The 17,788-nt window shown below is 42.2% G+C and overlaps 3 protein-coding genes and 1 long non-coding RNA gene across 4 annotated transcripts in view; 2 read left to right on the top strand and 2 right to left on the bottom strand.

Annotated features, from left to right (window-relative positions):
* Positions 1-278: 278 nt before the first annotated feature.
* On the top strand, positions 279-2,531 carry LOC135503379 (uncharacterized). The gene is made up of 4 exons (XM_064796938.1): positions 279-476; positions 1,175-1,272; positions 1,659-1,860; positions 2,115-2,531. The coding sequence occupies exons 1-4, from the start codon at positions 279-281 to the stop codon at positions 2,238-2,240; spliced, it is 624 nt and encodes a 207-aa protein (XP_064653008.1). The 3' UTR covers positions 2,241-2,531.
* Positions 2,532-3,307: 776 nt separating this feature from the next.
* LOC135503337 (uncharacterized) lies at positions 3,308-9,535 on the bottom strand. The gene is made up of 6 exons (XM_064796883.1): positions 9,447-9,535; positions 8,935-9,126; positions 8,546-8,625; positions 7,954-8,109; positions 6,190-6,354; positions 3,308-5,771 (listed from the first exon to the last, which is right to left on the bottom strand). The coding sequence occupies exons 3-6, from the start codon at positions 8,576-8,578 to the stop codon at positions 3,585-3,587; spliced, it is 2,541 nt and encodes an 846-aa protein (XP_064652953.1). The 5' UTR covers positions 8,579-8,625; positions 8,935-9,126; positions 9,447-9,535; the 3' UTR covers positions 3,308-3,584.
* A 121-nt stretch (positions 9,536-9,656) lies between these two features.
* Positions 9,657-11,371, bottom strand: LOC135503338 (uncharacterized). Its single transcript, XR_010449887.1, has 3 exons — positions 11,283-11,371; positions 10,003-10,120; positions 9,657-9,699 (listed from the first exon to the last, which is right to left on the bottom strand). It is a non-coding gene; the product is annotated as an uncharacterized LOC135503338 (long non-coding RNA).
* Positions 11,372-14,955: 3,584 nt separating this feature from the next.
* Positions 14,956-17,788, top strand: part of LOC135502945 (bifunctional peptidase and arginyl-hydroxylase JMJD5-like) — a 58,219-nt gene continuing 55,386 nt past the window's right edge. The window contains exon 1 of the mRNA XM_064796160.1: positions 14,956-15,349. Coding sequence (XP_064652230.1) covers positions 15,193-15,349 — 157 coding nt within the window. The 5' untranslated portion in view covers positions 14,956-15,192. The remainder of the gene's footprint in view (positions 15,350-17,788) is intronic.

The following is a 17,788-nucleotide window of genomic DNA, read 5'->3' as shown; positions in this document are numbered from 1 at the left end:
TTTGTATCTGAAAGAGTCTAATGAGCAGCGAGGCCAGGGGTGTTCGGGAACAACTCTTCCAGGGAAGGTGAATGATTTTGGCGCGGGGCAACATGTCAGGCCTCTTAGAGCGGGAAGCAAAATACGTGTAAACAAAAGTAATAATGTCCAGTCCTCAACCTGGCCCTGAAGGACTCGAGTGAAGTAACCTCCCCCACCCCACATCCCCCACACACACACCCATTGACTGACCCTCATAAGGATTTGGCGGGTAATTTGAATGATTTCTGTTTTGAACAATGGAGAACCTCAAGGAAGAAGTCACTGGAGCTTTCTCCAATTTTCGGAGAAAGTTTCAATGGAAAATTGTTGATGCGGAGGAAATGTCAAGGTTTGTGGCATTCAGCCACGAACTGGACGGAGTTTTGGCCTGCCTGACGGCGAAGTACGCCCAGAGTGTTGGGCGAGCTGAGTCCAGGAGGCACCAGCTAGTACAGGTAAACATCGAATTCAAGTTATTTTATCACTCAATATGGCCCATAGGGCGAACAGAGCATTTATGAGAGAGAGCATTATGAAACATTTGATTTTTATACATAGTGGGCGGTAAAGACGTGACTTCGACAGCCAAGCCGAAAATACCCGAAGGTTTCCGAATGGTTGTTCGTAAAAAAGCGGTGGACCGCACTTACGTCATTTCACATATTTGTTCATCGATAGAAGCAATAATAATCAACTAAGAATTGAAAAACAGCGGTCATAAATCTTTGTAGGCGTTGTTTTCGTTCAGAAGCACGATTAATAAGCCATGAGCTGGAATGTAGAGCCAGCATAACTGACCTAGGGGACCATAACATCATCACCTTCACCGCCTGAACGTTGCCATGGGATGAGACGCTCTGCACGAATCGAATCTATTTGATTGTGGCGGGAACTGGAGGGCGGGAATGGGCAAACACGCCAAAAAATGATATTGTAAAGTTTAGATGGTGGTGGTGGGGGGGGGGGGGGCTTTTTCGCGGGTTTGGATGCAGCTTATTACTAGTAACGCAGGCTAGGCCTAATCAGTTAGGCTAATGCTTGTTTCCTGGCCGAAGAGTCAGTCATTTTGCCCCCCCCCATAAAAAAGCTGGCTACGCCCCTGCTAATAATGTGTCAAATATTATACCGCTTCAGCATGTCTTTGTTATTTCAGATTTATCCTGCTGTAATTAAGGAGATTGGGCTGGTCCACAAACAGCTGCTCCGGCTGATGAGGGCAAATGCCCCAAGGAGGAATGTCCGAATTTTTCGGTAAATATTATAGAGCATGACTTGCTTCAAAGTGCTTTTGATTCTTATTTGCTTAAGTACACTATAGGATAAGGACACCGGGAAATAGGAGAAATTAACACTAATCCTGGTGTAATGTTTTTGAATGTTTCTCCTCTTTGTTTGGGAGCAGACAAAGATAGATTTACAAGTTTTTCTGTGTTTCCCCCTTTTGAAAAGTCGTGGTCGCTGTCTATTGTATGGAAACACTGAGATATGGGGAACAACCACAGTGTTACACCGGGCCTTGGATCTTCGAGTAGGCCAAGCCAAAGTGGAAATCACAGCGCCCCCCCCCCCCCCCCCGAATACTATAGGATAGGCCTGTATCTATATAATGTATACTTTATTCGAAATTTTTATTCCAGTGATATGCCCACAGAGGTGTTCGAGGAGGTGAGGGCCCTGGTCAGCACCAACGACTACAAGACCACCATCAAGGTGACCAGGGCTACAACCACCATCGCCATCACCAGCTGGGAGAAGGTGCTGGTCCTCTTTAATTTCTGGGCCATGGAGACCAACCCAGCAACACCCCGCAACAGTCTGCTGAGGAAGGTGGATGGAGAGGTAAAGTCTAGTATTGCATCCCGGGATAGCATCCCGGGATAGCATCCTGAGTGCATCAGAGAGTCTTCCACAGCGTCAGGGATGCCCCCCCCCCCCGTGGCCGATAAATTCGACTCTTTCATGGAAGCCAGTTACTAGTAATTGATAAAATAATAATTTGCAATTTGGGCAAGTTGGGTTGTGTAGAGAGGATTGTGGGACACAACAAGAGCATTCTAATTCATGAGTCTAAATTATATTTTTTTGCATTTCAGGGAAACAGCATGATGGTTGTGGTTAATGACACACATCCACTAACTTTGACGATGAGGCACAACGCCAATAGGTTTTTTGTTTTTGCCTCATTTGAGGTATTGAATAAATTTGGAGTAGCCCAGTAAAAAGCTATAAAAAATGTTGTTCCTATTTCTTTCCATTGGATAGCCTTCCATACATTGTACGAGACAGAACTCAGAACTGCAATGACAATGTGAATAAAACCTAGTGCATGCCCTTACGGTTCAAAAGCATCCATGGTGGAGGGAGCATACATTCAGATGTCCTAATGATGTCTATGTCCATGGAACCTCTTGGATGAATGTGCCACAAGAGCAGGATGTGAAATATTTTAAATTTGTTTCGGACTTTCCTGCCACATCAAAACATGCTTGTCCCAGCAGTAACATGTTGTCTTGGGACTCCTACTGCCCTGAAACTACAAGAGGAAGACAACTTTTTTCAACACAATAGGAGATGTGATACGAGACTAAATTCCACGTCGACAACTTTGTTGCTATCACCTCTAGTGAAGGACCGAGGTCATTAAATTTGACACAATGTCCCTTCCAGAGACATTCACGAAATTGCAACCATGGCTCCAGCTACTAGTCCTACAACTTTCAAGTCGTATAATTATATCTGAGATTTGTCTCTCGTCTTTTTACCTTAGTAATCAGGGCACCTTTCTATTAAGGACATCATTTGTCAGTCCCAAGGGTGTCCTTGATAGAGAGGTTCTACTGTAATTGTGGCCAGACAAGAGTGGAATAGGGAACATAGCATATCCAGGCCTGGTTTCTTTAGTGAGTGAGGGCCATCTCCATGCCATTACAAGGTGCAACATTATTGTACAATAGGGCCGTTTAGACGACAGGCGAAAAGACCGCATTCGGATCGAATCTGGATGAATCCGGATTAAAACCACCCAAGGCGATGGTACCTTTTTAGTCCGGATGCAACCACATTGATCTGGATCTTTTTGCGTTTACACGACGAAAAATTAATCCGGATTCGGGACGCATCCGGATTTTTTCGCGTCGTCTAAACGGCCCTATAGTTGATGAATTGCAAGGTGTTTGGGAATGTCATGGATCATCATGGGATGCTATGTGTGGAAAGACCATTTTAAGAACAACACAAAAATTGAATTTCAACATGTATTTATATCGAAAAAAGCAGGAGTAAAACAATCAACACTTAAGTACCATTTGGACGGATATTCATCATTAATTTAAACATTTGATCATTGTTCATCATTCACAAATTTGAGGTGAAATACATTCATTATTCAAAATCATCATCAGTATCACTTTCAGCCATTTTGGACACGGAGTAAAAACCACAAAATACAGGGTCAGGGAAGAGTTACCATTAAATCATAAATCCCTCCGAAATACTGAGATATATTTGGTGTCCTTTTACTTTCCTACCAGAGTGTACATGCAGGGATGCATCAGTTCAATACTTCAGTGCAATTTAGCATGGAATTTCTCAAGCACCCTTTTCAGTTCAGGAGTTATCTTACCATTGTTGCAAGAATCAATGATCAAATTCTTCCAAGGGTGACTGCAGTATTTGCAGGGAGAGTCTACATCATCAGATGGTCGACAAGAGCAATCATCTTTGAACGATCCTTCAAGATAGACATGCAGTTTACTTTTTTTTCGCCTAGACCGTTCTATATGTTTCGCCTCCTCAAGTGCATCGTTATCAGGAAGCCATATGAGTTGTGCGATCTCATGTCGAAATATGCATTCCCACTTGTTCCCAGGAGTGGAAAACTTACCATAGTTGGCAATCTGTTTGTGCTTTGCCTCTCTACCTTGGAGTGTGTTTATACCCAATCCTGTGCCAAATTTGAGATACACAAGACCAGCATGATAAGGGACAATGTAGCCAGCATGCCAGGTTGTTAATGAAACATGAGCAAGAAACATTGCGTGAATTCTATGGTATGTTTCACACTTTTCCTTGAGGCACTGCAAGTCATACATTGAGAACTTCATTTGTGACATGAGGGCTATTGCATCTCTTCCTACCAAACACATTTGGTGAAGGACCAACAGCCTGAATGATTGGAAATCAGGGGTTTGTCCATCGGACTGAACACATGCCGCAATGAGATGATAGAATTCCCTGCAGAACTTGAGCGATTCTTCACCAGTAAACCTAATCTTACAGGACTTTGAAAAATCGGATGCCTTGTTTTCGCAAAACCATCTCTTCATCTGGATGTACAATTTTCCAGCTTTGAGATTATTCTTCAGGGCATGGAAATATTTCCCTAGAGGTGAAGTGCCAAATTTAGGAGACTGTAGCCCTCCTTTCAAGATGCTATCATCTGTTCTCTTAATGGCCTCATTGACAATTAATGCGTTCATTTGCCGACACATATTGTTCTTCATATGGAGTGGATCTATCATACATTTATTAATGTACTCGCCCAGAACCGGAACAAATTCTTGCCTAGATTTCATTTTTGCCATTTCTTTCAGAATAATAGGTCGGGATGCATTGTTTTCTTTCATCTTTTCAACTTTCTTTGCCAAGGCCAGTCGTCTTTCATAATCCCATGGCTTCCAATAGCCCTCTGAACCAACAATACCATCTACTTTGTTTAACTCATCTTTGTGCACATCTGCAAAACTACATGGATATGTTGCGGCATTTGAAAGTTCACCCGAAATAGAGGCAAGCCATTTGTTATCACCTGGAATGAGATCTAAACTGAAAGTAACATCAGTATCGCCAATCTTGTAAACATTCTGTTCAATTTTCTGTATTTCTGGCACAAGATTTCTCAGGTATGACATGATGCTCTCGTCATCTTCTTTCACGTTACCGCCAAATAGCAAATAGTTGTGATCACAACTTGCAACTTTGTCAACAACATTCAGTAAAGAGAACAGTAGGGATGTACTAGTACCATATTTACCAGAAGGAGCACCATCAGCACCAAGGGCAACTGAAAACTGACCACGATTGCGGTTAAACCAGTTCAACCCTGAACCTGTCATTGACATCAAGTGCTCATCTATCTTGAGATAAACAGCACCAACCTCAAATAGAGCAGTTTCAAAATTGCGGTAACAAGCATCAACGCCATCAGAAAACCTAGTAACCTCCAGCCGAGACTGAATCGTTTTACGTTCTGCTATTAGTGACTTGTATGGCACAAGTTTTGGTTTAGACGTAGCACTGGTTTCTTTCACAATATTGGAATACTTGCGACTGCTAATCAGTCCACCCTTGTACAAATTCCTAACACTTCTGACAATATTTTCTTTTGAAAACCGGTCATGTGGTTTGGTCACTCTTCCCAAATTCAGATTTCTACACTTTTTACTTCTACCAACATATTTTTCTAATTCCTTTCGTGTCAATGTCCGTACTGTCGTTAGCCACAGTCCATCAACCACACTTTGGCGATTTTCACCATGAATATGTTGTACAGCACGAATTGTTTTTTTTATTCTCTGTCTGGCTGTGTGAGGATGAATGTTTACGGACTCCGAGTTAGCTTGGTTAACCCGTGTTGGTATAGTTGGCACTGCACCTTGCGTTGGTTTTAAATGAACATCTACCTGGACAGCACTTTCTTTTGTTGTTGTGTGGTTCTTGAAGGAACAGTTGATCCTTTCGCGCCATGCAATCTGTAATACAAATATCATAATCACGACATGCACTTTCAGTTTTGTCCGATTCCTGCACTCGATGTTGCTGATTAATGGAATGTGACACACTGGCAACTTTTCAAAAGCACATTATTACCAGCTTAGTCATTATTTTGGATTTTTCCTGTCCAGAATTTCATTTCAGCTTACTTGCTTTTTTGACAAGGTCATTAAAGCTTGAGTAATAGTGACCCAATAACTCGTTTCGTGAGTATCAACTTGTAAACTTTGGAAAATTTCTCCAGCTCAAAGATTTTGGACACCATTTTTTTCTCATAAGAATATAAGATTTGTCACATTTCAAAAAGCCAAGTTCAGGCATTGCAACCATCCAAAGCAAATTCCTTCCTATAAAAAAAACATGCTTACAGTAAAATTTTCAAATGAAAATACGTACATCAGCATTAAGTTCATGGATCCTATTTTCTTTTTCCATTATTGTAGCCTCCATTTTATTGATCTGGTCACCGACAATCTTCAATGTACCATCTTCCCGTGCAACTTTCTTTGCATGCATGAAGGAGCCTATATTCCATATCTTTTGATTCTGAGCAGTTTTAACCTGCAAAACGAACATAGTTATTATACCATACTGTGAATTGTCTGCATGAAAGCATACAGTACTATACTTATAATGCACCACTATGTGATCCACTTGAATTGGACATCATTGTGGTTTGTTAAATTAAAATCATCTGAAATCTAATCGCGGGTATCAAAATTGCAAGGAAAATACTAGTAAATAGTTCCTTTTCGATTCGTCATTGGGAATAATGATGTTGTCGTTGCTTGTGATATGCCCAGACATTGGCACCCGGAAAGGCGCAACTTCATTGAAGGGTATCTCTGTATCACCCATTGCTTTTTAGCTCACCTCTTAGCAGAGGTGAGCTTATCCCATACCGTGGCGTCCGTCGTCCGTCGTCGTCGTCGTCGTCGTCCGTCGTCCGTTAGCAGGGCACGTTTCGTAACTGTTAGAGCTATTGAGTTGAAACTTGGTACACATGTACCCTTATGTAATGACACCTTGGAGACCAAGTTTCGGTCCGATTCGTTTCATGGTTTGGCCACCAGGGGGCCAAACGTTAAAAGTGAAAATAAGCAATATCCCCCTTAATAGTAGTCGGGAAATTTTGAAAAAAATATGGTAGGTACTTCTAGCAAAGGTGCATCATATATCCTCCGGGTTTTTGATTTGACCTCCTTTTCAAGGTCACAGAGGTCAAATGGTGTAAATTGGCCGTTCGGATGTAACGATGGCACGTTTCTAAACTGCAATGACTATTGATACCAAATTTGGTACACATTTACCCCTTAGTCAGGTGATCTCAGGGACCGAAGTTTGGTCCAATATGATTCACCACTTGACCACCAGGGGGCAAAATCCAAAAACCTTAAAAATGTGATTATTCCTTAACTTCTTGCCCGATTGCCACCAATTTGATATCATGGGTACATCTAACCACCATACAGTATATGTCACACAGGTTTTTAATTTGACCTTCTTGTCAAGCTCACAGAGGTCAAATGGCGTAAATTCACCGTCAGGCCGTAACTATGGCACGTTTCTTAACTGCAATGACTATTGATCACAAATTAAGTACACATGTACCCCTTGGTCAGGTGATCTTAGGTACCGAAGTTTGGTGCAATCTGATTTGCCGTTTGGCCTCCAGGGAGGGGGCCAAATCCTAAATTCTTCAAAATGCCATTATTCCTAGTAATGACTTGCCCGATTGGCACCAATTTTATATCATAGGTACATCTAATTCTAACAACCATTCAATGTGTCACCCGGGTCTTCTTTGATTTGACCTACTTTTCAAGGTCACAGAGGTCGAATGTACTGTAAATTGGCCATTTTGGGGAAATTGTAATTGCTTGGACCTACATCAAACCTAACACTACATGACACAATACCATGCTCTTTATCCATCTTTCCTCCACATGAGGTGAGCACAATGGCCCTGGCCATTTCATTTTACATGTATCACATCATGCCATTACTATTTCTGTATGTGGCCCCTGTATTCACAGTGTGTATTCTCCCTCCCCCTTACATGTAGCTCACGAGAGAAAAGAAACTCAAAGGAGAGGACGCCTGTGAGTATGACCACATGTTTGTTGTAGCTGATTTGATGGTGTATCATGATTAATCTACTTTTTCCAATCTCTTCAGTAACTTTCCATATTCCACTTCATAATATTTGAATAGAGTTTCACAATCTGCATACACTTGGTCAGCTGGGCTGTTGTAGGTGCTTTTAATGAGAAGCATATCAAAGTGAAACGCTTCTACATCTTTATAAATTCCATTCTGAAAATAAACAAGACAAAGAGTGAAAATAATGAACCATGGTAAACAAGTGAAATGCAGATCATTAGCAGTGTACAGCGCACCTGCTACTCCTTCAAGAAGCACAGGGTGTGGCAAAAGACACCAAGGTTTAGTTAGATGGGTTGCACTGGCTTGGAATTGTTGGACCAAAATCCCACGACTTAATAGATCGTGCTAGACCAGATGCCCAGGAATTGGTCCACAAAGGCAGGAATTGGGACGTTGAAGAGAGTGAACAATGAACGTTTTGTTTGGGGAGCATTAATAGTTTGGACAAGTCCTGTGGAGCGGAGCAGTGACGTAGAGTGAAGAAAGACAGCTAAATTTTCAGGAATTCGCAGCAAACAAAGCAGATTTGGTAATGGAAGACTATAAACCATGCAGGCAATTACTTTTGACCTGATTGATTTTTTACCTGTAGTTTCTCTAGGATAGTAGAAAAGTCCATGGGTTCTTTAACTTTCTTGACATAATCAAGAACAACACTTTGGTCAACTGAAAGACAACATCAATAAATGAACTGGTAACAAATTCACAGTTAGTCAAAAATAAATTAGTGATAAAGCAAGAAACTGAAAGTTTGCTGGCTTAGTGAGAGTTGAAATTCAACACTATTCCGACCAATTTGAAAGAAACCTTGCCCCTCCGGGTTGAATCACATCTGATGACCCATTGAATCAATATGCATAGACCAATCAATGCCAGTCACCTCAACTCCATGACATCCGCTAAAGTACACACTACATGGTGTCTAACTCCAAATACTCTGTTCAATTGATATTTCAGCCTTAGCAAGTAACTTACCTGGTGTTCTGAACCACACAGAGGGTTCCACTCCTCTACGTTTTCCACCTTTGTAGAAAGCTACCCTTTGGAGAACAAGCGATGCCTCCTTCTGCCAATCATATGTTGCTGAGGGGTATTCGAAAACCCTGGATCAACAAACACTGGACTGGACTGGACTGGACTGGATTCAACGTCACTGCTCACCATCGCCTGCATCAACATGGCGACAACAATGTATTGAGAAACGACGGGGAAATGGGACATGGTATCAGTCTGATAAACTTATAGTGGCCAATTCCATCTTCGCCGTGGCTATGCCATGTGCTCGAGTTATTATAAGCTCGGAGGTAAACCTCCATGTTATGAGTGTAGGCGATACACTACGATGAATTATCGATATTATCAGGCCGGTCCGGTGGCACACATCTGCCAATTTCATCATGTTAATGGCATGTCAAGACCCACAAATCACTCAGATGTCTAGAGCAGGCACTTGTACATATTTCTGTTTACATAATACATAACCATACCTATTCTGTCGTCGCCAATTATCGTAAAATCTACGATAAAACCCGGGCGACTTTTCGGGTGACGCCATGTTCATGATGTTGATGATGGAATTAGGCGGGAAGAGATTCGGCAGGGTTGTGGGAATTGTATAACTTTTAGAAAAATCCAGGTGGTGGAGGGCGCTGAGTCATAGTCCAGTCCAGTCCAGTCCAGTCCAGTGTTTGTTGATCCAGGGTTTTCGAATACCCGTTGCTGAGACCGAGAGTGAATTTTCTGAAATAAATGGTTGAAAATTGACAATTAACCCCACAACTACGAACTGGGTGAAAAGATATGAACAACACGCAAAACATTCCTTTTTTTCACAACATAAGTAGACCCAGAAAATCAACTCTAACTCTACGTCAACTGAGACAAAATGAGGCCCAGGAATTAAAGTATAATGAAAATGTTGGAGTGAATATCATATCATACAATTTCCTTCAACAAAATGGTTTCAGAGAGGATTACAGATTCTGACAAAATTTAACTTTTTCTTTCTGTCTTAATACAATATCTCTATAGGTGGTACTGTACCTTCAATGTTACTCGCCATAACTGCTACTTTCTGTTGATTTTTTAGGTGGAAATCCCAACTCTATGGTCTCATCGGCCTATATGTTTGAGATGGCCCTCATATTGTTTTCACCAATACCTGGAAAATAATGAACAAGCATTGATTGACAAAAACATGACATTGAGGGTTCGCAGGCACGACGCCTCCTGGAAAAAAGAAAGCCGTGGCAAATGTTGTCATGCTCTAAACCTAAAACCTAGTCATTTTTAAGGCTTTATTTTTTAAATATAATATACAGTAACAGTTGTACTTTATCAGCTAGTTTTTTTCTGGTAAAACGCCCCCAAGCAATGGTATAGAGTGTTTGCAATACGCGTCATAATGCCCCCAAGATGGCCGCAAACAGTATACGGCTATATAATACGCCACAAGTCCTGACGCAAAGTCTTCAAAAGAACAAGGCCGACGTCATCTGCCCCCCAAAAGATCAAGGTCGACATCTGCCCCCCCAAGATGGCTGCAATCGAGACGTCATTGCAAGGGGTCTTTGGTCACACATTCATGGGTTGTTTTTCAATCATCGACTGACATTGCCATTGGCAACCCGGCCTAGGGTCCAATGGTTTGCCGTGCCAGTCAAGTGAAAATTCATCGTTTTTAGTTGTCACAAGGTTTATTCTGTGAAATTTAATATTTGGCAAAACTTTGCCTCAGGCTTATGCTAAATGATTTCCTTCACTATTTTATTTCAAGTCTTCTGCATTGGCCATTGCACTGCATTAATACACTCAACTCCGCCTATACACTAGCATAGGCCTACTCATAGTACACACAATGCATATAATGCACTAAGCCATGTACATACAACACCAAGGTCAAACACCTCCCTTGAATACCTGGAATGCAATGCATAGTTAAATGAAATGAGGACCAAAAAGGCCCGAGAGCAGGGTGCAGCCCAAGCCCGACTCATTGGAATGAAGAGAATGAGACCCACAGTCACATACTATCACTATGTAAAATGCTCAAGGTCACGTAAATGGCGGTTACAAATGGCGGGTATATTACATAACTACGCATGAGCCATGACACTTACATAACTTCGGACAGGGACTAAAAATTTTGAGCTATATTTTTCTTTCGTCTTGATTACAGATGTCATACATGTAAATTTATACAGGTTGACCAGTGCCTGCCATGTTTCACATATTTCTTCGTTTTTTTCAATTACCCCTTGGATAAGTCGTGCTTTGATTGAATAGTCAAGCACTTAACTACTTCCGTTTTTCAAAAAAATCACCTTTGGATCCATAGAAATAGCCTTAAATGGCAATTGTTCGATCGAAAAAACACAGAAATCCAGCCCTATCCGCCATTATATTAGTTCCCCACGCCGTTCAGGAGATTTGATGGCAGGACCTGACGGTAACCGTACTTTCAAGAAGCTTCCAAAGCCACAGGGGTCGCGACCAAAACGACGGTGCTGCCATCACCTGGAACTTTATGGAACTGAATGATTGATTTGCCATTGACGCGGCTGTGTTCTGCACTGTGTCTCGAAAACTGTCCAATCAGCAGGGGTCTAGCACACTTGGAGGTGATAGGTATGTAGTCTGAGCATAATAATCCGTCGTAAAACCTCGGGGACATCTTTTACCTTTTGCGTGAAGCCCATCCCCGAGTCGAAAATCGGCCCCGGTCGAGGGGGGTAGGCGGGCATAAAAGTGCTCAGATCTCGAAAACTGTCCAATCAGCAGGGGTCTAGCACACTTGGAGGTGATAGGCATGTAGTCTGGGCATAATAATCCGTCGTAAAACCTCGGGGACATCTTTTACCTTTTGCGTGAAGCCCATCCCCGAGTCGAAAATCGGCTAGACGTGCTCAGATCTCGAAAACTGTCCAATCAGCAGGGGTCTAGCACACTTGGAGGTGATAGGCATGTAGTCTGGGCATAATAATCCGTCGTAAAACCTCGGGGACATCTTTCACCTTTTGCGTGAAGCCCATCCCCGAGTCGAAAATCGGCCCCGGTCGAGGGGGGTAGGCGGGCATAAAAGTGCTCAGATCTCGAAAACTGTCCAATCAGCAGGGGTCTAGCACACTTGGAGGTGATAGGCATGTAGTCTGAGCATAATAATCCGTCGTAAAACCTCGGGGACATCTTTTACCTTTTGCGTGAAGCCCATCCCCGAGTCGAAAATCGGCCCCGGTCGAGGGGGGTAGGCGGGCATAAAAGTGCTCAGATCTCGAAAACTGTCCAATCAGCAGGGGTCTAGCACACTTGGAGGTGATAGGCATGTAGTCTGAGCATAATAATCCGTCGTAAAACCTCGGGGACATCTTTTACCTTTTGCGTGAAGCCCATCCCCGAGTTGAAAATCGGCCCCGGTCGAGAAGGGTAGGCGGGCATAAAAGTACTCAGATCTCGAAAACTGTCCAATCAGCAGGGGTCTAGCACACTTGGAGGTGATAGGCATGTAGTCTGAGCATAATAATCCGTCGTAAAACCTCGGGGACATATCCCCGAGTCGAGTTGGTATGTCAAGGATGAATCCCATCTGAGCATACGGTACGGGGGCCTCTTGTTATGCGAAAATAGATATCAGCTGAGTAGCGGGCCCTAGTGCCTCTTCTTATACTAAAAAAAATCAATTTTAGCTGAGCAGTAGGCTCTTATAGCCTCTTGTTGTGCCAAGATGAAGCCCAGCTGAGCACACGGTACAGGGGCCTCTTGTTATGCAAAAAATAGATTTCAGCTGAGTAACGGGCACTGGCGCTTCTTGTTATACTAAAAAAACGATTTCAGCCGAGCAGTAGGCCTTTGTTACTCTTGTTATGCTAATGATCAATCCCAGCTGAGTGGACGGCACGTGGAACTCTAGTCAGTGGATTTCAGCTTAGTAATAGGCACTGGCGCCTCTAGTTATAGAAAAAAAAACTAATTCCAGCCGAGCAGTTGGCATCAGTGTCCATATTTATGCCAAAGATCAATCAAAGGTGAGTAGATGGCACGGGGCCTCTTGTTTTTCAAAAAAATAAATGTCAGCAGAGTAAAACGGTCATTGGCGCCTCTTGTTATACTATCGGAGATCCTCCAGCTGACCAGTTTGACCTTAGCACATCTTGTTATGAATCCCAGCTGAGCAAATGGTATAGGGGCCTCTTGTTACGCAGCCAGGAGATGGGCACTGGCGCCTCAAAGGAATCATCGCGGTGGCATGTACCTGCATTCCATATTTTATATTTGCCAACCCGAGTAAACTATGGTTACTCGGGTAAAAAAGTTCGGGCTGGAATTTCGGGCTGGCTTGATTCGGGATGAAACCTCGGGATGAAATCTCGGGCTGGCTTGTTTCGGGCTGGAAAAGTTCGGGCTAGCTTGATGTAGGCCGTCCGAGCTTCCGGTGATATGGACCATTCTGGGAAAACACAATGAGGAAGGTATGCTCATTAGCATAATCTATTATTAGCCACAGCTCGAGGTAACGTTGCGCAAGTGTTGTTTCTGCCCATGCACATCGTGCTGGAAAACGTCTCGTACAAAGCATGCACCAGACTGATAAGTAAAGAACTTCTGGCTGCGCGAGACTATGTGATAAAAATGAACATTGCAGTCGAGACTCTGTGACGAAGGCATATATATTCTTTACAATTAAAAATGCTCTCAAAAGACGATATGGAATGATTATTTATTTCTAATTATTACTTTACATAAATAGGTCGGCATTAGGTCGCCTGCTTTTCTTTCCTCGTGACAATATACAGCAAAATACAGAATAACCTCTCTATTAAGGACACCCATGGGACTGACAAAGTCTGTCCTCAATAGAGAGGTGTCCTGATTAGAGAGGTCAAAGTCACTGAAAACTACCAGTTTGGGACCAAAACTAGTGTCCTTGATACAGAGGTGTCCGCTAATGGAGGTTCTACTGTAGTTACAACCCCACAATCGCGCTATAAGTCCATAGGCAACGGTGACCCGTTATAAATGTTTCGCCAGCTTCGCTATTTTGCCGCTACGTTGCGCGTTGGGTCCTTGCGTCGAGCAATAGCGATGGTCAGTGCCATCACGCTAACTCGTTACCGATGCCGTTTATGAGTGAGTCATAGACGATCAAATTATTTTGAAATAGATTGCATACAAATGCATGATGTACTTTTCGTCAATGTATCGGGTCTGTAAAGCTTAGCAATGTCAATACATTGAGGGTCCAGATGGCTTAATTGCGAAGGAAATTAATACATTGTCATGATTTACAAAGACAGATTTAAGAAATTTAGGAAATGCCATTTTGATATTATTTCTATTAGGGAACACTTAAGCTTGCTCGATTCTAATGAACTAAACGCCAAAATGCTTATAATTTTTTGTGTTTTATCATTCGAAATGTTTCAAAAAAGTACAAATTTTTTTTTGGGTAATGTTAAACATGGCTGATCATATAATGAAAAAAACTTGCTAATACGATGTATGATTAAACAAAATCTCTGCTAATATGACTATCGCATTGAATACGGTGCAAAGGTTTGAAAGATACTACGTATTGTATGGAGTGTGCTGTTAGTGATATGAGCTACATGTAGACTGTACGTGGATGCTGGAAAAGGTGAAGAAAATTAATATTCTGAAGAACTATCAGATATATTACGATTTACCAAAAATAAGTGCGGAAAGAGGTGATAAGCAGAACTTTTTGAATATGCTATGCAAATCGTGTTGAGGCCATTTTTGCCACATGACGGGCGCATTCGACGCACGTGCGGAGCGGGTCAATGGCTGGACAACATGGCGGTGCCACTTGGTCACAGCTGGCTCGTATCGGAAAATGACAATAATGCTTTATACGACAACAAGAGCAAAATCTACACGTCTACAATGATTTACGTGGCATGAATCGGCGCTATCAGTATCTAAATCAGTGCAATGATTTGAACATGAACGTACATACTGATCATTGATAATTCTGTCGAATATTGTGAATTTAGGAAAGTTGTTTTATATAAGGATCAGATATTTAGAATTTTGGTGCACGATTAGGCTTCTGGAGTTGGATAATATTGGACGAGGATAATTACAACGAACCCACACAACATCTAACTTGTGCAAAGGGCGAGTCTCACCTTTGTGGTGAATTCGCTGACACCTTTATTTTTTGACGGAACTGGAAGTGCACGATTTCGATTTGTAAGATAGGCCTATTTGTCAGTGATGGAGTTACAATTTCCTTTATTCATTATCGTCCTTTTCACACCGACTTGGTGTAAAGTTGGCTTTGTGAAAGACAGTGGAATGGATACAATATTTCCGCCACCTTTTGGCGAACATAGCTCGGAATATATACCGCGGGGACACCTTCGACCTTTAGGTAAGTTGTAAAGTAAGAGCTACCCTGAATCTAATCCGATGTCATAATCTTCTGGTCGTCCTTAGGGTCACTAAATTAAAGGGCGAAGTTGGGCTGATGTATGTTGGTTTTTCTTACAGAAATGGAGTCCAGCAGTACCGCTACTGACTTCTCCAAACAGGATCCTTGAAAAATCATTTGACCTGCACCAAACCTTGCACTAGAACGGCCTGCATGCCGGAAATTCACAAACAATGTCCAATAAAACTGCATGCCTCATAACACTGGCGAAAATCGTTATATTATACACAGCATCAATGTGATACTGTAACATCCGTTTAATACAATAAGTGGTGGCGCATGGTGTCAAGCACTAGGGGTATTATCCTCGATCCTGGACAAGTAAATCACACGCCCAAGTTGTCCCTTTGAGCCTATACTGGACCCAAAGACCCAACGCGCCGCGTAGCGGCAAAATAGCGAAGCTGGCGAAACATTCATAACGGGTCGGCGTGATCTCATTATGGACTTAAAGCGCGATTATGGGTTTCTAACTATTTTGCTGTATATTGTCACGAGGAAAGAAAAGCACACGATCTAACACCAACCTATTTATGTAAAGTGATAATTAGAAGGTATATAGTTCAGGAAATGTTAATAAATAATCATTCATTATCGTCTTTTGAGAGCATTTTTAATTGTAAAAAGTATATGCCTACGTCACAGAGTCTTTGCAAATGGTCATTTTTATCACAGTAGTCTCTCGCAACCAGACCTTCTTCACTAATTCGTCTGGCGCAAGCCAGGCGTTCATTGTACTAGACCTAGACGTTTTCCACCTGGGCCGAAGAAACACTGCGCAAGATTACCTCGAGCTTGAGCTAAGAATAGATTATGCTAATGAGCATACTTCCACATTGAGTTTTCCCAGAATAGTGCATATTGCACGGAGCTACTTAGCCTAAGGTCTCACTAGATGTCTGATGTTTTTTGTGAAGGGGTAGCTCTGACGATTATTTGAGGAAAATACCAGTTTCCTCTGCGCACTTCCGCGGTGAGCAGGCCCCGCATGCTCTTTATAGCTCATGAGGATGTTGACATCGACTGGTTCCTGTGAGATTGCACGTGTTCTCAAGGTAAAATTTCGAGGGAAAAAAACTCAAACAAAAGCCGCAACAACAGCCTATTTTTATATAAAAGATTTAAAAAGTCGTCAGTTCGCTTTCTCAAGGTGATGAGTAGATGTGTATGAAATTTTTCTTTTCAGCATCCTTGGTAATCTTGAAGCTATAAGGCATAGAGGTGAAATTTTTCAAATTTGCGTTAACATACAGGGTGTCTCATGCATTGTGCTGCATCAGTCTATGCATGACTGTATGTCTAGACGACGTTGAAACTTGGCCAGATGTATTCTACAAGAGACAAGCTATTCAGAAATGTATGGGTTTGTGTGAGAGTAAGATACTGCCACGTCTACAGCCGCTGGAACAGGTGTAGGCCTATGCATGAAATGACGTCGCGTCATTTTTGGAGGCAGGTAGGCCTGGCCTCCGCACTGGCTAGTGAGACCTAATATGATTAGGCCCCGCGTAGTGGCGCTGAGGCGGCCGCCGTAGTCAAGAGAGTGTTTGGGTCACTCTATGTTATGACGGACCTAACCAAAATTGCTTACGGTTTCTCAATGTTACAATGAAAGACCTAATACTGAAACCACATGTCTGTTGACTGTGCTTTAAGAGAGTCAACAGACACCACTAGGCCTAGACCCCCTCACACTCAGAAACCTCAAACGCCCATCCCTTCCTGCTACCTTAATACTTCTGGGTGTAAAAACAGTCTTGATGATATTCAAGGTAGCCGTGTTGATCGTCGCGAAGATGATAAAAAACTCGAGGGGTAACACAATCTTTTTGATCAACTTATTTGTCTCGAAAATTCAAATAAGTTGATCAAAAAGATGGTGTTACACCTCAAGTTAAAAAAAGCAGTCTTGGCTGTTTTAACGTTAAATTTTTGGTTGGTCTAATACAGGATGCTGCTAAGAAAACAGATTTTTAATATTGAATTCATCAGAGACAAAATCCTATTGCTGCTAGTTTTTAAATACGGCATCCAATGATATTGCTTTTTTAAGTAATACTCCATTAAAGTTTAAAAAACCTTTTTGCACCATATACATGTATTTTTAATAAAGTGGATCTTTGGCGTGCATCTTGTGCAACTTCTGTAGTACTCACGGAGTTTGTATCAGATGGATTTGTTATTTAAGGGCATGCACACACTATCCTAACGTTGGTCCCCGTGAATTTTCAAAGAATTTGGCACTCCGCGTATTGCGTTATTACACTGGCAAGTCAAAACTTGTGACGCTTTTTTCTGGGACACCCGATGCATCGTAGGAATGCAATCGGCTGTGAAATATGACATAGGCTTACGAGCGTAGTTGGTTATATTAGATTG

This window comes from Lineus longissimus, chromosome 19 (assembly GCF_910592395.1).
Source record: "Lineus longissimus chromosome 19, tnLinLong1.2, whole genome shotgun sequence".
NCBI classification, from domain to species: domain Eukaryota; kingdom Metazoa; phylum Nemertea; class Pilidiophora; order Heteronemertea; family Lineidae; genus Lineus; species Lineus longissimus.
Note: the sequence above shows the minus strand (reverse complement) of the source record. Positions and strands in the feature narration are given on the sequence as shown.